Source organism: Podarcis bocagei, assembly GCF_964188305.1.
Source record: "Podarcis bocagei genome assembly, chromosome: 17".
NCBI lineage: Eukaryota > Metazoa > Chordata > Lepidosauria > Squamata > Lacertidae > Podarcis > Podarcis bocagei.
Window position 1 is genome coordinate 12551427 of NC_138143.1, and position 15224 is coordinate 12566650.

The 15224-nt window shown below is 42.0% G+C and overlaps 2 protein-coding genes across 3 annotated transcripts in view; one reads left to right on the forward strand and one right to left on the reverse strand.

The window, feature by feature from the left end:
- The window catches only part of LOC308576859 (olfactory receptor 10T2-like), a 158780-nt gene that overhangs the window by 29412 nt on the left and 114144 nt on the right, over window positions 1–15224 (forward strand). The gene's annotated exons all lie outside the window — the stretch shown is intronic.
- LOC308576591 (ovostatin-like) overlaps window positions 5744–15224 on the reverse strand; it is a 51332-nt gene continuing 41851 nt past the window's right edge. Inside the window, exons 28-36 of one of the 2 annotated variants that reach the window (XM_081176115.1) lie at window positions 14765–14930; window positions 12809–13029; window positions 12426–12641; window positions 12189–12313; window positions 11000–11090; window positions 9961–10023; window positions 9764–9866; window positions 6934–7004; window positions 5744–5930 (exon numbers count right to left, since the gene is read on the reverse strand). In XM_081176115.1, the coding sequence (XP_081032241.1) occupies window positions 6952–7004; window positions 9764–9866; window positions 9961–10023; window positions 11000–11090; window positions 12189–12313; window positions 12426–12641; window positions 12809–13029; window positions 14765–14930 (1038 nt within the window). In that variant the 3' untranslated portion in view covers window positions 5744–5930; window positions 6934–6951. Of the gene's footprint in view, window positions 5934–6933; window positions 7005–9763; window positions 9867–9960; window positions 10024–10999; window positions 11091–12188; window positions 12314–12425; window positions 12642–12808; window positions 13030–14764; window positions 14931–15224 lie in introns of both variants that reach the window. The other variant, XM_081176114.1, reaches the window with a different exon arrangement.

The following is a 15224-nucleotide window of genomic DNA, read 5'->3' on the forward strand; positions in this document are numbered from 1 at the left end:
TGTGTGTGTGTTTTGCTGTGGATGTGTGTATATGAGTGTGGAAGCCTTTTTCTCTGCCAGCGTTCAGTCCTACAGTCCTGCTATAACAAACAAGCAGTTTATTTTCCTTTTTTGCTTTGTGTTTTTGGTTATAGATTGCCTCAATAAGAACCTTGTGGTTGGTATTGAAGGAAAAGATGTACTTCTGCAAACGGTACAGTGGTACCTTGGGTTACAGACGCTTCAGATTACAGACTCCGCTAACCCAGAAATAGTATCTCGGATTAAGAACTTTGCTTCAGGATGAGAACAGAAATCGCATGGCGGTGGCGGGAGGCCCCATTAGCTAAAGTGGTGTCTCAGGTTAAGAACAGTTTCAGGTTAAGAACAGACCTCCGCAACGAATTAAGTACGTAACCAGAGGTACCACTGTATTTAAAAACACATTAGTCAAGGTTTTTTTTTTGGGGGGGGAGGAGGAAATATAGTGGCTGAAAGCGAAGATGAAGGCCGCAGATACTATTTACCTTTGAAGGACAGAGCAATTATTGACATGGAATCTGGCAATTTGACCATTAGAAAGGTATCTCAGAATGATAATGGAACGTACACTGCGGAAGTCTTAGTTGGTCATGAATACCAGTTCACACATTTCTGTCTGCAAATAATAAGTAAGTAGCAACATGCAAGAATAAGAGTAACTACAAGTTATTTTAATTGTTCAAGAATACAGATTTCAGAAGAAAAACAATAGTAAAGAATATTTGTAACAGCTTCCAAAGGGACAGCTCTGTCAGCTTCCAGTTGCAAAAGCAAGCAAGCAAACAAAAAACCAGCAAAAAACCCCAAAACCTTCCCCTGGTGACTCCAGTCTGCCCCTTGCTATTTTGCCTGATGGAAGTATACAGGGTGATTTTAATGTAATTAACTCCCCTCTAGGTTTTTAATGTACCTCTGTGGGGTTTAATGTATGGGGGGGAGTTGTTCATCTGTTTGTAAACTGCTTTGGGTTGCCCTAGGCAAGATTAAGCGATTAACAAATCTAATAAATAATCACCATCATGTTAATCGATCACTGATTTTGTTTCTCTTCCACTTACAGCCCCTCCAGCCTTGCTCTCGCCAGATAATACTTGAAAGGGAATTGAGCCCAGGACCTTGGAGCTTTCCAGTCGAGCTCCTAAAATTGCAGATGCCCTTGGCATCTCTCCCTCAGTTGTTTGTTTCTAGATGCAGATTAAGATGGTGGCTCAACCTTGAGACTGCCTTCTTTTGCAAGAGCCCACACAGACACTCTTTAAAAAAAAAAATTTTTTTTATTTGATTTTAGTAATATAAGGTTATAAAAATCCAAATATAAATCCATTGTCTATGGATTTATATGGATTGCACTGAAGCTCACTACTCCCCCCCCCCCATGGAGCCCCATTTTAAACATTTACAACTGCATATTCTTCCATACTCTAACTTTTAAATCACTCCATATTGTCCATAGTATTTGTTACACTACAAGTGCACTCAAAATCCTGCTAACATTTGCATCTGTTTACAGTGGTCACTTAGATAACTTACAAATTTTTCCCATTCTTTTGTAAAGTCTTTATCCTCTTGGTTCCTGAGTTTTCCAGTCAGCTTTGCCATTTGGCATATCCATTAGCCTGGTTTGCCATTCCTCTTTGGTAGGGATCCTGTCTTCTTCCCACCTCTGGGTTAATAACATCTGAGCGGCTAATTTTCCATACATAAAAAGACTTTTCTGGTCCTTTCGAATAGGAATTTGTAATTCCTAATAAAAAAGTGTCTGGATTTTTCACAAAAGTTATCTTAAACATTTTTTTTCCATTTTATTATAAATCGTCTCCCAGAAAGGTTTTGTCACCTTACAAGTCCACCACAAATGGTAAAAGGTGCCTTCTTCTTTTTTACATTTCCTGCAGAAATTTGTACTTGTCCTATACATTTTTGCCAACTTAGTAGGCATTAAATACCACCAGCACATCATTTTCATATAGTTTTCTTTCAGTGTACAACATGTCGTAAATTTCACATTTGTTTTCCAGAACCTTTCCCAATCTGCCATTTGAATATTATGTCCCAGATCCTTTGCCCAGTGAATCATTACACTTACTTGACCTGTTCATCTTTTGTGTGCCATTCTAAAAGCAAACTATACATTTTTGACAGTAGCTAACATTATTTTCTAGTAAATCTTTTTGAAATCTCGATATCTCATGACTAAAACCTATTCAGTATCTGAGACTTAGCTCTGGCTGCCATTGCCAAATGAAGCTCAGCAAGATCCGCCAGGAGCAAAATGTTTCCAGCAGAGGCACCAGCTTCATGGGATAGCTTCCTCAACTTGGCCCAGCGAGCACTCACACCCTGTTACTTTGGCCTGTTCAGAAAGCCTTGAGTCAATTCAGTTCTGATTTTAACCCAATAATTTGTAATGCCATTGGTTATGAGAATTTATTGCCCTCTCTTGCTGCTATAAAGGTAAAGGTAAAGGGACCCCTGACCATTAGGTCCAGTCGTGGCCGACTCTGGGGTTGTGGTGCTCATCTTGCTTTATTGGCCAAGGGAGCCGGCATACAGCTTCCGGGTCATGTGGCCAGCATGACTAAGCCGCTTCTGGCGAACCAGAGCAGCGCACGGAAACACCGTTTACCTTCCCACCGGAGTACCTATTTATCTACTTGCACTTTGACGTGCTTTCAAACTACTAGGAGCAGGGGTCAAAATATTGGGAAATTTTAGAACAGGAAGGTGACAAATTGAAATTGCAGAGTTATGACAAACTTAAAGAGAAGGTGCGAGACTGGTTACATTACTTTCAAATAAGAGAGGTTTATAACTTGGATAAAAAAATTGGTTTCCAGGTGGAAAAATCAAAGTTAGAAACAGAATTGTTAGAACCCAATGCTAAGATACTTTCAAGAATGTATAATCTGCTGTTGAAATGGAATACTGAGGAAGAAACGGTAAAATCTGCAATGATAAAATGGGCACAAGATATAGGATATAACATTATGTTTGCTGATTGGGAGAAGTTGTGGACCACCGGGATTAAATTCACGGCATGTAATGCCCTAAGAGAGAATATTATGAAAATGATGTACAGGTGGTACATGACTCCAGTCAAGCTTGCAAAAATATATCACTTGCCCGATAACAAATGTTGGAAATGTAAAGAAATTGAAGGTACATTTTTTCACCTTTGGTGGACGTGCCCAAGGATCAAGGCTTTCTGGGAAATGATATATAATGAACTGAAAAAGGTATTTAAATATACTTTCCCGAAGAAACCAGAGGCCTTTCTCCTGGGCATAGTGGGCCAATCGGTGTTAAAGAAGGATAGAACTTTTTTTATGTATGCTACAGCAGCAGCAAGAATTCTCATCGCAAAGCATTGGAAGACACAAGATCTACCCACCTTGGAAGAATGGCAGATGCAACTAATAGACTATATGATGGCGGAAATGACTGGCAGAATCCGAGACCAGGGAGAAGAGTTGGTGGAAGAAGATTGGAGGAAATTTAAAACCTATTTGCAGAAATATTGTAAAATTTTTGAATGCTGATGACATTGAAATGAATTGAAGGGGTTCTAGTAACAAGGTAAAATGTAAGATGGGATTAATAATAGATAAACTAATAGGACATGAATTTGCTGAACCAATTTTTAAAAGGGATACAAAAATGGGAGACGTGAGGAAGTCAGGAAAATAAGTTAACTAAAGAGGAGAACTTAAGAAAGAGGGAATTTTTGTTTTCTTTTATATGTGTTTTTCTTCTTCTTTGTGTTTAATGTCTGTATTTTTGTATTTTGTAATTTTGTATCTTTTTCATTTTTGTATTTTTCTAAACTTTCTATTGATAAAACCCAATAAAATATTATTTAAAACAAACAAACAAACAAACAAACAAACTGCTAGGAGCAGGGACCAAGCAATGGGAGCTCACTCCGTTGCGGAGATTCGAACCGCCAACCTTCTGATCGGCAAGTCCTAGGCTCTGGTTTAACCCACAGCGCCACCCTCATCCCTGTTGCTGCTATAGAACTGTAGCTTATTACTGTGATTTTTGAGTTTTATTATCTGTTACCACAGTGATGATGTTATTTCACACCCTCCAACTGTCCCTATTTTCCGGGGACAGTCCCAGTTTTGGATTTGATCCTAGAATGTCTCGCTTTTCCTTAGGACATCCCTATTCTCATAAAAGAAATGTTGGAGAGTATGGAGTTAAGTAACCCCGGAGCCAAGGAGTTAAGTAACTATACAACTTTTAGAAGACACCTCAAGGCAGCCCTGGATAGGGAAGTTTTTAATGTTTAATGTTTTATGATGCTTTTATATGTGCTGGAAGTTACCCAGAGTGACTGGGGCAACCCAGTCAGATGGGCGGGTTATACATAACAAAATTGTTGTTGTTGTGGAAAAGGATGTCCCTGTTTTCACTGGAGAAATGTTGGAGGAGATGTGATTTTATGAGCCACTTTGGATTTGTCATCAAATGAGGAAAAGTGAGACATGAATGAAATAAATATAATAGATGCACCATACATGCCTTCTCCCAGGAGCACATAATTCCTGAGAGAGCCATTATAAATACAGTTTGAGATTCAAGGTGGGATTCAGCTAATGAGTCCCATCAGCAGAAGCCCATACAAGGCCACCCCCCATCTTCCTACCATGTGCCCCCCCCAAAAAAAATGACTCTGGGGAGACTGGGAGAACCCCAAGCACAATACACAGAGGAAAGAGAAGTAAGGGCATTCAATCAGGCAACCTGAATTGCTTGTGCTGACAGAGTACCGCATTTTTTGCTCCATAAGACACACCTGACCATAAGGCGTCCCTAGTTTTTAGAGGGGGAATTCAAGAAAAAAAATATTATTTAAAGGGAGCGCTGAGCCTGCATGCATCCCAGGCTCTGCTCAGCGCTCCCTTTCACAAGCCGCATGGAGCGTGTGTGTGGCTCTTGTAGGCTTTTCCCTGAGGAGAGAGAAAGGCAGCCCATCACTGGCAAAAGCCAGGGGTAGCTGCACGAAGCCTCCACAGGGCATTGGGATGAAGGCTCCCCGCTGCCCTGCGGAGGCTTTGCGCCGCTAAGGCAGAAGCTAAAACAGTGAGAGGGAGCACTGTGCAGCGCTTGCTCTAGCTGTTCTGGCTTCTGGGGTAGCCCGCGAAGCCTCCACAGGGCAGCGGGGAGCCTTCATCCTACTGCCCTGCGGAGGCTTCATGGGCTACCCCAGAGCTGCTCAGGAGCACAGGGCATATGTGCGCAGCCTGCCCGCTGCTCCCAGGGCTGGCGGGGGAAGCCCGGGTTTTCCCCCCCAGCCCCAAAGAGCAGCTCAGGGAGAAGTGGACAGGCTGCGCACAGTCTTCCTGCTGCTCCCAGAGCTTGTTGGGGCTGGCGCGGGAAACCCGGTTTCCCCCCACCCCAGCCCCAGGGACCACACATTCGCTCCATAAGACACACAGACATTTCCCCTTAGTTTTTAAGAGGAAAAAAGTGCGTCTTATGGAGCGAAAAATACGGTAATCTGCTCCCATAGTAAAAACTATGGTATGTCAGTATGGAAGAAAATGTCTGCACACTTTTCAACACAGATAGATACAAAACTCTTTGCATTCCTGTCCCATTGGCTTGATGGCCCAATCCAGCTCTGCCAGAATTTTTTGTTTCTGGAGTATTTGAAATACTCTAATCATCAAATAGCAAAGAAACTCACAACAGCAAAAGAGAGATTTGCAAATGGTTATAGCAACTAGAAATAATTTTATTCTACAAATGAGACATTCAAAATACAGTTCTGAAAGTCAGAGAGATGTGGAGTGAGATCCCAGCCAAAAATATTTCAACCCAATGTAATATTTTGAGCAGATTTTCTGGAATGGTGATTTTTCTGAACCACATCAGACACAGGGATATAGCTTCTGATCTTCCTGCTGAAATAAAAATTGACATTTAAGAAATGGACATAGGAATCAGTAAGTTGAAAATGCGATTTTAAGTCTTAGCTGCGTCAACATGTTTAAATGGGCCTTGGAGCCATTTCTCCTACCCTCTATAAGGGGGAATAGCAAAAGTTGCAATTGTTTATTTCATACAACCTATATGCCATCTTATTATTTAAAAAACTCCACAATTTTAGTGGTAGAATACATCTAGCAAAAGGAAAAAAAGGCCACAATACAGTAGTAGAAAAAATGCAGCAGTCAAAGACAACACAAAAAACTTTATTACAGACTGGCATAAGATACAAACATACAAATAAAATAAACCACATAAGACTTAAAAAGGAAAGGGATCAAGACACCTAGCTGTACTCCTTAATTTTTATTCTCTACTGCGCTGACTTCTTATCCTTATTTTTTGGCTTTGCTTTTATTGTATGGTGAATAGTTTTATATGCTGTAAGCCACCCTGAATGCTGTATTTTTCAGAGCAATGGTGGGAAACACATTCATCTAACTATGGTAAATAAAATTACCCTTGCTGGGAGTGCCTCAAAGCAAGAGGCAACTCTAATCCACCACCAGTGGCATAGCCGGGGGGGGCACAGGGGCAGTTGCCCTGGGCACAGAATTGTTAGGGGTGCAAAATTTCAACCCCTGTTGCTTCTTCAATACAGCTGCATGTTTCCGTTGCTGGGCTCCATTGAAAATGGCTTTTGCATGAGAATCAGGAAGTGACGTCTCCAGACAATGGAATAACTCTTCATTCTTATCTCTGTGGCTGTGATCTCTTGGGTGATGTGGCTGCCGTTAGGCAGTTGGATGTGCATGCATACTCTGTCCGTTTCCCACCCACCCTCTCTACCTGGCCCCAGGCACTGGCAACCCATGCTACACCACTGTCCACAATAGCTCTTCTTTATCAATGCAAGTTTTGCTTTTCTTTGTTCTATTAGCGCCTGCATAGCTAGCAGCCCTTCCTTTGACTTACCTCCCTCTTTGTTCGGGCTCAAGCTGATTCTTGGCGGCATGGTGTGTTATATTCACTATGGGCAGCTATATCTAGTAGGAGGGACAGGAGAGAGCACAACATTAGATGTTGCATGGATCCACATTTTCTCTTTCAGGTGTTCAGAGAAGAGTAAAGGTAAAGGTAAAGGGACCCGTGACCATTAGGTCCAGTCGTGGCCGACTCTGGGGTTGCAGCGCTCATCTCGCTTTATTGGCCGAGGGAGCTGGCGTACAGCCTCTGGGTCATGTGGCCAGCATGACTAAGCCGCTTCTGGTGAACCAGAGCAGTGCACTGAAACGCTGTTTACCTTCCCGCCAGAGCGGTACCTACTTATCTACTTGCACTTTGATGTGCTTTCGAGCTGCTCATCAAAAGGCCAAACTGATTGTAAATAATGTGGTGACTGAGGAGCTTAAGATAGAAAAAGGAACACGACAGGGGTGCCCGATCTCCCCATTACTCTTTATTACAGTTCTGGAGGTTTTGCTGAATATGATAAGAAATGACCAGCAGGTTAAAGGTGTGCAGGTCGGAGCTAAACATTACAAATTAAGAGCGTTCGCAGATGACTTAGTATTGACTTTGCAAGAGCCAAACACTAGTACGAAAAAGGTATTAGAAATAATACAACAGTTTGGCCAGGTAGCTGGATTTAAGTTGAACAAGCTAAAAACCAAAGTTTTAGGGAAAAACCTAACAGATATGGAAAAAGAGAAATTTCAAGAGGAAACAGGTTTGACTGTGGTCAAAAAGGTCAAATATCTAGGGGTTTATCTAACATCCAAGAATCAGAATTTGTATAAGGATAACTATGAGAAATGTTGGTCAGAAATCAAAAAAGACTTAGAAATATGGTCAAATTTGAAACTGTCAATGTTAGGCCGAATTGCAGTAATTAAAATGAATGTATTGCCTAGAATGCTATTTTTGTTTCAGACCTTGCAGATTATTGACAAGATGGAATGTTTTAAGAGGTGGCATAAAGATATTTCGAAATTTGTCTGGCAGGGCAAAAAGCCCCGAATTAAATTTAAAATACTGACAGATGCTAAAGAAAGAGGGGGTTTTGCCCTGCCGGACTTAAAATTGTACTATGAGGCAGCAGCTTTTTGCTGGCTCAAAGAATGGATGCTCCTCGAGAATACAGACATTTTGGATCTGGAAGGTTTCAACAATGCTTTTGGTTGGCATGCATATCTTTGGTATGATAAAGTTAACAGTGCCTTCAAAAATCACATTGTTAGAAAAGCATTGTTTAATGTTTGGATAAGATATAAAGATCTATTGGAAAATAAAACCCCTAGATGGGTGTCACCAGTGGAGGCTAATGCTGTGAAAAAACTCAATATGGAGGTCGGATGGCCGAAGTATTGGGAAATCTTAGAACAGGATGGAGATAAGTTTAAATTACAAAGCCAGGAAAAATTGAAACATAAAGTGGAAAATTGGTTTCAATACCGTCAAATAATGGAATTTTTTAAACAGGACAGGAAAGTCGGCTTCCAGGTGGAAAAATCAAAATTAGAAACCGAATTGCTAGAACCTACCACTAAGAATTTATCTAGAATGTATAACTTGTTGCTGAAGTGGAATACAGAGGAGGAAACAGTCAAATCAGCCATGATTAAGTGGGCACAGGATGTTGGTCATAACATTATGTCAGACGACTGGGAATGGTTATGGAACACCGGTATCAAATTTACGGCATGTAATGCCTTAAAGGAAAACATTATGAAAATGGTATACAGGTGGTACATGACCCCAGTCAAGCTGGCAAAAATTTATCATTTGCCCGATAACAAATGTTGGAAATGCAAAGAGACTGAAGGTACCTTCTACCACCTTTGGTGGACATGCCCGAAGATTAAGGCTTTCTGGGAAATGATTTATAATGAAATGAAAAAGGTACTTAAATGTACTTTTCCTAAAAAACCAGAGGCCTTTCTCTTGGGCATTGTCGGCCAATTGGTGCCAAAGAAGGACAGAGCTTTTTTCATGTACGCTACAACAGCAGCAAGAATACTCATCGCAAAGTATTGGAAGACACAAGATCTACCCACTCTGGAAGAATGGCAGATGAAAGTGATGGACTATATGACATTGGCAGAGATGACAGGCAGAATCCGTGATCAAGGAAAAGAGACAGCGGAAGAAGAATGGAGAAAATTCAAAAGATATCTTAAGGACTATTATAAACTTAATGAATGTTAGAGTGTTTTGGTTTCTAGGAACAAAGGGATACAGTGACATAAGGTTAGAATATAGAGATGACTAAGATGATTAAGGTTGGAAAGTAACAATTGGGAGTTGCTATATAAAATTATGGACATTGGGATGCAGAAAGGGGGGGTATGGGGAAGTCTTAGAAAAGAGGTTTATGAAAATATGTTATGAAATTATACGTGTATGTTTGTTTTCTTAAGTGTTTGTTTGTTTTTTAAAAAATTTCGTAAAACCAATAAAAATTTTATAAAAAAAAAAAAATGATGTGCTTTCGAGCTGCTAGGTTGGCAGGAGCTGGGACAGAGCAACGGAAGCTCACCCCGTTGCGGGGATTCGAACCGCCGACCTTCTGATCGGCAAGCCCTAGGCTCTGTGGTTTAACCCACAGTGCCACCCGTGTCCCTTCAGAAAAGAGACAATTGAAATGTCAACACAAACATGGGACACTCATGTCCTATAGGATACTTGTTGAAGGAAGCGGCAGTAAAATTTATGGCAGTTCTAGTGATGAAACTATATGGGCTTCTGGGAACTACGAAATCAAAGTACACAAAATACACCTAAACTGTGAGAGCAAGTCTCCTACCTGTTTCATAATAATCAAACATTCGAACTGCAGCTGGTTTGCTTTTGGACACAGGATGGGATTCTTCTAGAGTTAATGTCAAGGTAATCTCCTTTGATGATACCTGAGCACAGGAAGAAAGAAAATATCAGTGACAGTTTATGAGAGGGAGATCTTTTGCAGGTTTGTTGTAATGATGCAACTTCAGGCAAACTTACACTCTCCAGATATAAGAAGACATGGTCATTTCTGGTTTCGGTACGCATCACCTTGCCCAGGAGCTGTACAATAAAAACAAGGAGAGAAAGATACTATTGCTTTCAGGAAAGGGATGAATCATAACAAAGTGAATAAGAATAGTTCAGACAGATTTATAGCAATCAGGTCATAAAAAACAGCCAGAGGCTCTGCAAACATTACTGAACCTGGCAAGCTCTTCCTTTTGGACCAATTCCATACAGAAATCTCAAACCTTCTTGCTGTGAGCCTCTGCCCCATGGCTCATGGCTTCCTTTTTCAGTTCTGCACTTTACTGTGGCTGCTGGCATGCAGACGCTCTATGTATTTGGGTGGGTGCCATAGGCAACAAACAAGATTGCAGATGTACCAGTGCCACTTCCGTGTGAAAACAAAAGTGATCGCGCCTTGGAAAACGGTAACAGACTTTGGCCTGTTGCTCTGCAGCTTCAGAAATGATGAACTAAGGCTGGAGGATTACTAGCCTGAGTAATGTATGGATTTCCTATGACATCATTTACGATGACACTTTTTAAGCCTGGCTTTTATGGAAGTGAGAGCTGGACCATAAAGAAGGTTGAAGAATTGATGCTTTTGAATTATGGTGCTGGAGGAGACTCTTGAGAGTCCCATGGACTGCAAGAAGATCCAACCTATCCATTCTGAAGGAAATCAGCCCTGAGTGCTCACTGGAAGGACAGATCCTGAAGCTGAGGCTCTAGTACTTTGACCACCTCATGAGAAGAGAAGACTCCCTGGAAAAGACCCTGATGTTGGGAAAGATGGAGGGCACAAGGAGAAGGGGACGACAGAGGATGAGATGGTTGGATAGTGTTCTCGAAGCTACCAGCATGAGTTTGACCAAACTGCGGGAGGCAGTGGAAGACAGGAGTGCCTGGCGTGCTCTGGTCCATGGGGTCATGAAGAGTCGGACACGACTAAACGACTAAACAACAATTATTTTACTTCATCCAGCCATTTTCTCCTAGGGTGCCTCATTCACTTTTTTCTAAATCTTACCCGCTCTAGGGATGATGAGACAGGGACAAAACCAGACAGCATTTTGATGTCAATGATAGCCATGTTGGATGCGTTGCGCTCTCCAGTGTATCTTGAAACAAGAAAAAAAAGGGTGTCATTTTGTATTCTGACTGAGCAAACTGAGTCAAAAGCAAACTGAGAAGATACTGCAAAGAGCTCTTTTAGGATATAGTACACACTGTCTTACATAGTTCATTAAAGGCTCTCTTTCTCTCTCATCTATCTATCATCTATTATTTTAATTATAGGCAGTGAAGGAGGAAGTATCATCAGGACTTCAGCATGTAGAGAGGGAAGGTTTAACTTTGCACTCCCCAGTTGCAATCCCACAAAAAATGCCACCTGCATGTGGTTATGTAGCACAGAAAAAACAAACAACAATTCTCACTGCTGCCACTGGGAACTTTTTTCTGAGCTGCATAGCAGAAGTAGGGATGATTTTCTTAGAATCAAGGCTGGAGAGCAGAGTGTTGAACACCACCTCACTGTCTGCAGTCTTGATAATAACCTATCCCCCACCAAGTGTGCAATTACATTTAAAAAATGAATATCCAGATGTTGCACAATTAAAGTAATGCGTAGTTTGATCCTCATTTTTGGATTCCACGGTTCAGACACAAAATGCTGAATCCTGTTCCAAGGTAATTCAAATTCTCCCACAAGAAAGAATGACTGCAGCGACTTTAGAATTATTCAAGTTTCTAAAAATATGCAAATGTATTTCTTTGGCATAACTTACTCTGCCTTTTTAAAAACCAAAGTACTATGTGAATTAGCAGAAAGGAAAGGGCGTTATAACAGGCATGGGAGATATTTTTCAGCACCTCCCCTCTGACTCCCAAGACTCATGTACTATCAAGCACATCTTCACAACCTGAGGAGCTAGACTTCCTTTTGTTTGTAAACGGAACCTGGACAAATTTAGGATGCTGATTTCTGCACCTCTTCCATGTGTCAACAGAGCTATGGCAAACGCAGTGCTGCCAATCCCAATCTGCCCCAACAAATAATATGCAGATCTGCTGCTCCTATATTCTCCCTTGTACAAACCAAATGGATTTCCAGCAAGGCCCCAGGAATAACCAAAGTGCCTAATATTGCTTTATACAGCAATGCATGGCAAAGTTGTCAACAGGGGATAGGCATAACTTTGCAGTCTTTTCATTACCTGGCTTTCAGTTCAAGATCAAATCTGGACAGAAAGTTGCTTGCGCAGGAAGCATTTTTTGTCCGCACTGTGAGAGCAAATCCAGAGCCATGTGTAGGGAAGATGATGTTGTATTGCAGGGATGTCTGAAACAGAAAATAATGTATAGCACATATAACAGGGGGCAGCTACTTTATTATTGACAATAGCTCTGTGACTAAGCAGCAGAGGTACTTGTGGGCTAGGGATGCCATTTACCTGAATGTAGACACACCCAGAACCTTTCACTTCCACACTGTAGTTTCCGGGGATGTTGGGCAATTCAACCTGTTGCAGCAGGACACTGTTGCTACTTGTCACCTGGAAAACCTTCTTAAAAGATCCCCCAGCACTGATCTCCACTGTATTTTCTGCATCTTTTGTGAAGGTCAGATTCCCAAACCGAGATAAAGCCAGGAGAGCCACAGGAGTGTCCTGGAAAGAATCATACATATATGGAGAAGGTGAATGGAAAGAAGTTTCCCTTCCTCTTTCATGTCCCTAAAACTCAGGATTATTCAGTTAAACTGACTTGACAATCAATTCAGGACAGACAACAGAAGGTACTTCTTCATACAGTTCCCAATTAATGTATAAGTTACCTGAGAGGAGGAGAAGCCTCCTAAAGAATTTTGGTTTCTGACCAGCCACCGCGCCATCTGTGAGCCGATTGTCAGGTCCTCCTGGGATAGGTTTGGTCGGTTAAGCCACGCCAGCAGTACATAACTGTTCATCAGAATCTCAAGAGATGATGCACGAATGTAGAAAGAAGGGAAATCTTCTACTCTGGGCCTCTTTTCCCTTTTCCAGTACAGCAGACCACCTGAAGATGCAGAAGAGGCTATTAAGTTATAGGGAAACAGTGGTTATCAATGTACTTCCATGTCAAGCTTCCTGGCTTTCATATTGATCTGCAGCAACCAATCTTTTCTCATGTATGTGCCACAAGGTAAGGGCAAGAGAAATCACTGCCTTGAAGTAGTTATCTTTCTAATCTGCCAAAGTGAGGTGCAGGCAGCTGAACAGTTCTGGAGTTGTGGACGTAATGTATCTTGATTTCAGTAAGGCTTTTGACAAAGTACCCCATGATATTCCTGTGGAGAAGCTGGTAAAGTGTGGGCTGGATGAGGCAACTGTTAGGTAGATTTGTAGCTGGCTGACTGACTGAACCCAAAGAGTGCTCATTAATGGTAGAGTGGCTTCTCCTTCATGGAGAGCACGTGTTGCGGTGGGAGCAACCATGACATCCCCTGTTGCTGGGTGGGTTAGTTTGGATGGCCACGGATTTGATTGGGCACCTCCATTGTTGCTGGGGAAAATTGATTGTTGCAATTTTATTTGATTGATGGGGGTGCTATATAGGTCCCTATGCACAGTGTTGAGCTTCTTCTTTTCGCTGCGCACATTGGATTACCTGGCTACCCTCCCTTTATTTAGGGTTTGTTTGCGCTGACCTTGCTATGCCTGTCATGCGGTTGTCTGCTTTGGAGCAGGGGCCTGGTAAGAATTTTACCATTTGGCTGATTGCCTGGGGCCATTTGAGTTTTGCCTACTGCGTAGCAAATCATCACAACTTGTAAGTTGCGGTTAGGCATTGGTTAATATTTTGGTTGGTGGAGGGGATGAGGTTGGCTGTGCCTGCCCCTCCAATGCTGCTGCTGCAGGGTATTCTGTTAAAGGAATCCAGGGGCTCACCATGCTTTCGTCTGTATCCCTGACAAAGGGCTAGGGCCATGCAAGAGCCCCAGGGAGCATTTGGGGAGAGGTGTGAGCCTGGCACCCAGCTTTTCTCTCCCCAAAATTGCTTACCCTTACTGACTTCTGCATGGGTGTGGTTGTCTGTTCTGTTCCTACCTCCAAGTGGGTACAGATAGTCACTAACCAATGCCTAAGCAACCACTCACTTACTGTAATTCAATAAAGTTGTGGCCAAAATTATGCCAAAAACCAAAACAAAACTGATGTGTGAACGTGTTTTATTTAGGGGTATCTTAGGGGTCCTCGACACATAACTCCTCATCCTGGAGAAAAAGTGGCAAGTGGGGTGCTACAAGGTTGTGTCCTGGGCCCGTTGTGGTTCAGCATATTTATAAACAATTTGGATGAAGGAATTGAGGGGATGCTCATCAAATTTGCAGATGACGCCAAGCTGTGGGGGGAGCTAATGCCGCAGAAGACAGAATCTGGATTCAAAATGACCTTCACAGATTTGAGAAGTGGGCATAACATAATGAATTTTAATAGGGACACCTAGGTCTGCTTGTCATAAAGTCATGGCTTATTTTTGTGCACACTCATTTCTTGGTCAGTTGTTGGGTTGCGCTCACACTCGGGGTACCACCAAAGCAGTGCCACCACAATATGAACCACCAAATTATTACAGCCTGTTGCATACCCTCCAACATTTCAGAGATAAAGCAGTGTCCCTGAATGGGTGGGCTGCCATGGCATGGCTGAAGTAAACAACCAAAATTCAAGTGGTGCCACTGCTAGAAATCTAAAAGTGCATGACAAATTTCATGGAGGCAAGCCACAAATCACAACAGTATACCACTTACCATTTCTAGTAGCAGATGTCATCAAGACGTCCAAGAAATGTTTCTGTTTTTCTGCGTTGCCAGCTAAACCATATGTATGGGCCAGGAGAGCATTTTCAAACGTGCTCCTAACACGCCCATCAGAAGCAGCATCCAAGCAGGAGAGGCCAGCCCGCACCACAGGATACTAGGGTTTAAGAGAGATTGTTATATATTATCAAGATGGCCGCCGGCCTCTGAGGCAAGGCGAGGCAGCTGTTCTCACCGTTTTACTGTTTTATTGCCCTATTCTATTGTTCCCATTGGATTGTGCTCTTTGTTTACTTCAAGTACTCAAGAATGATCAAGGAGACATGCAAAAAATGCAATTAATTAGAACTTTGGATGAAGGAGCACCCTTTACATTATGTTATAGTTAATTCAGATAATAAGGGAAGGTCGAAAAGAAAGGTTTGTTACATCTCCTTGGAGTTGGCTGAGA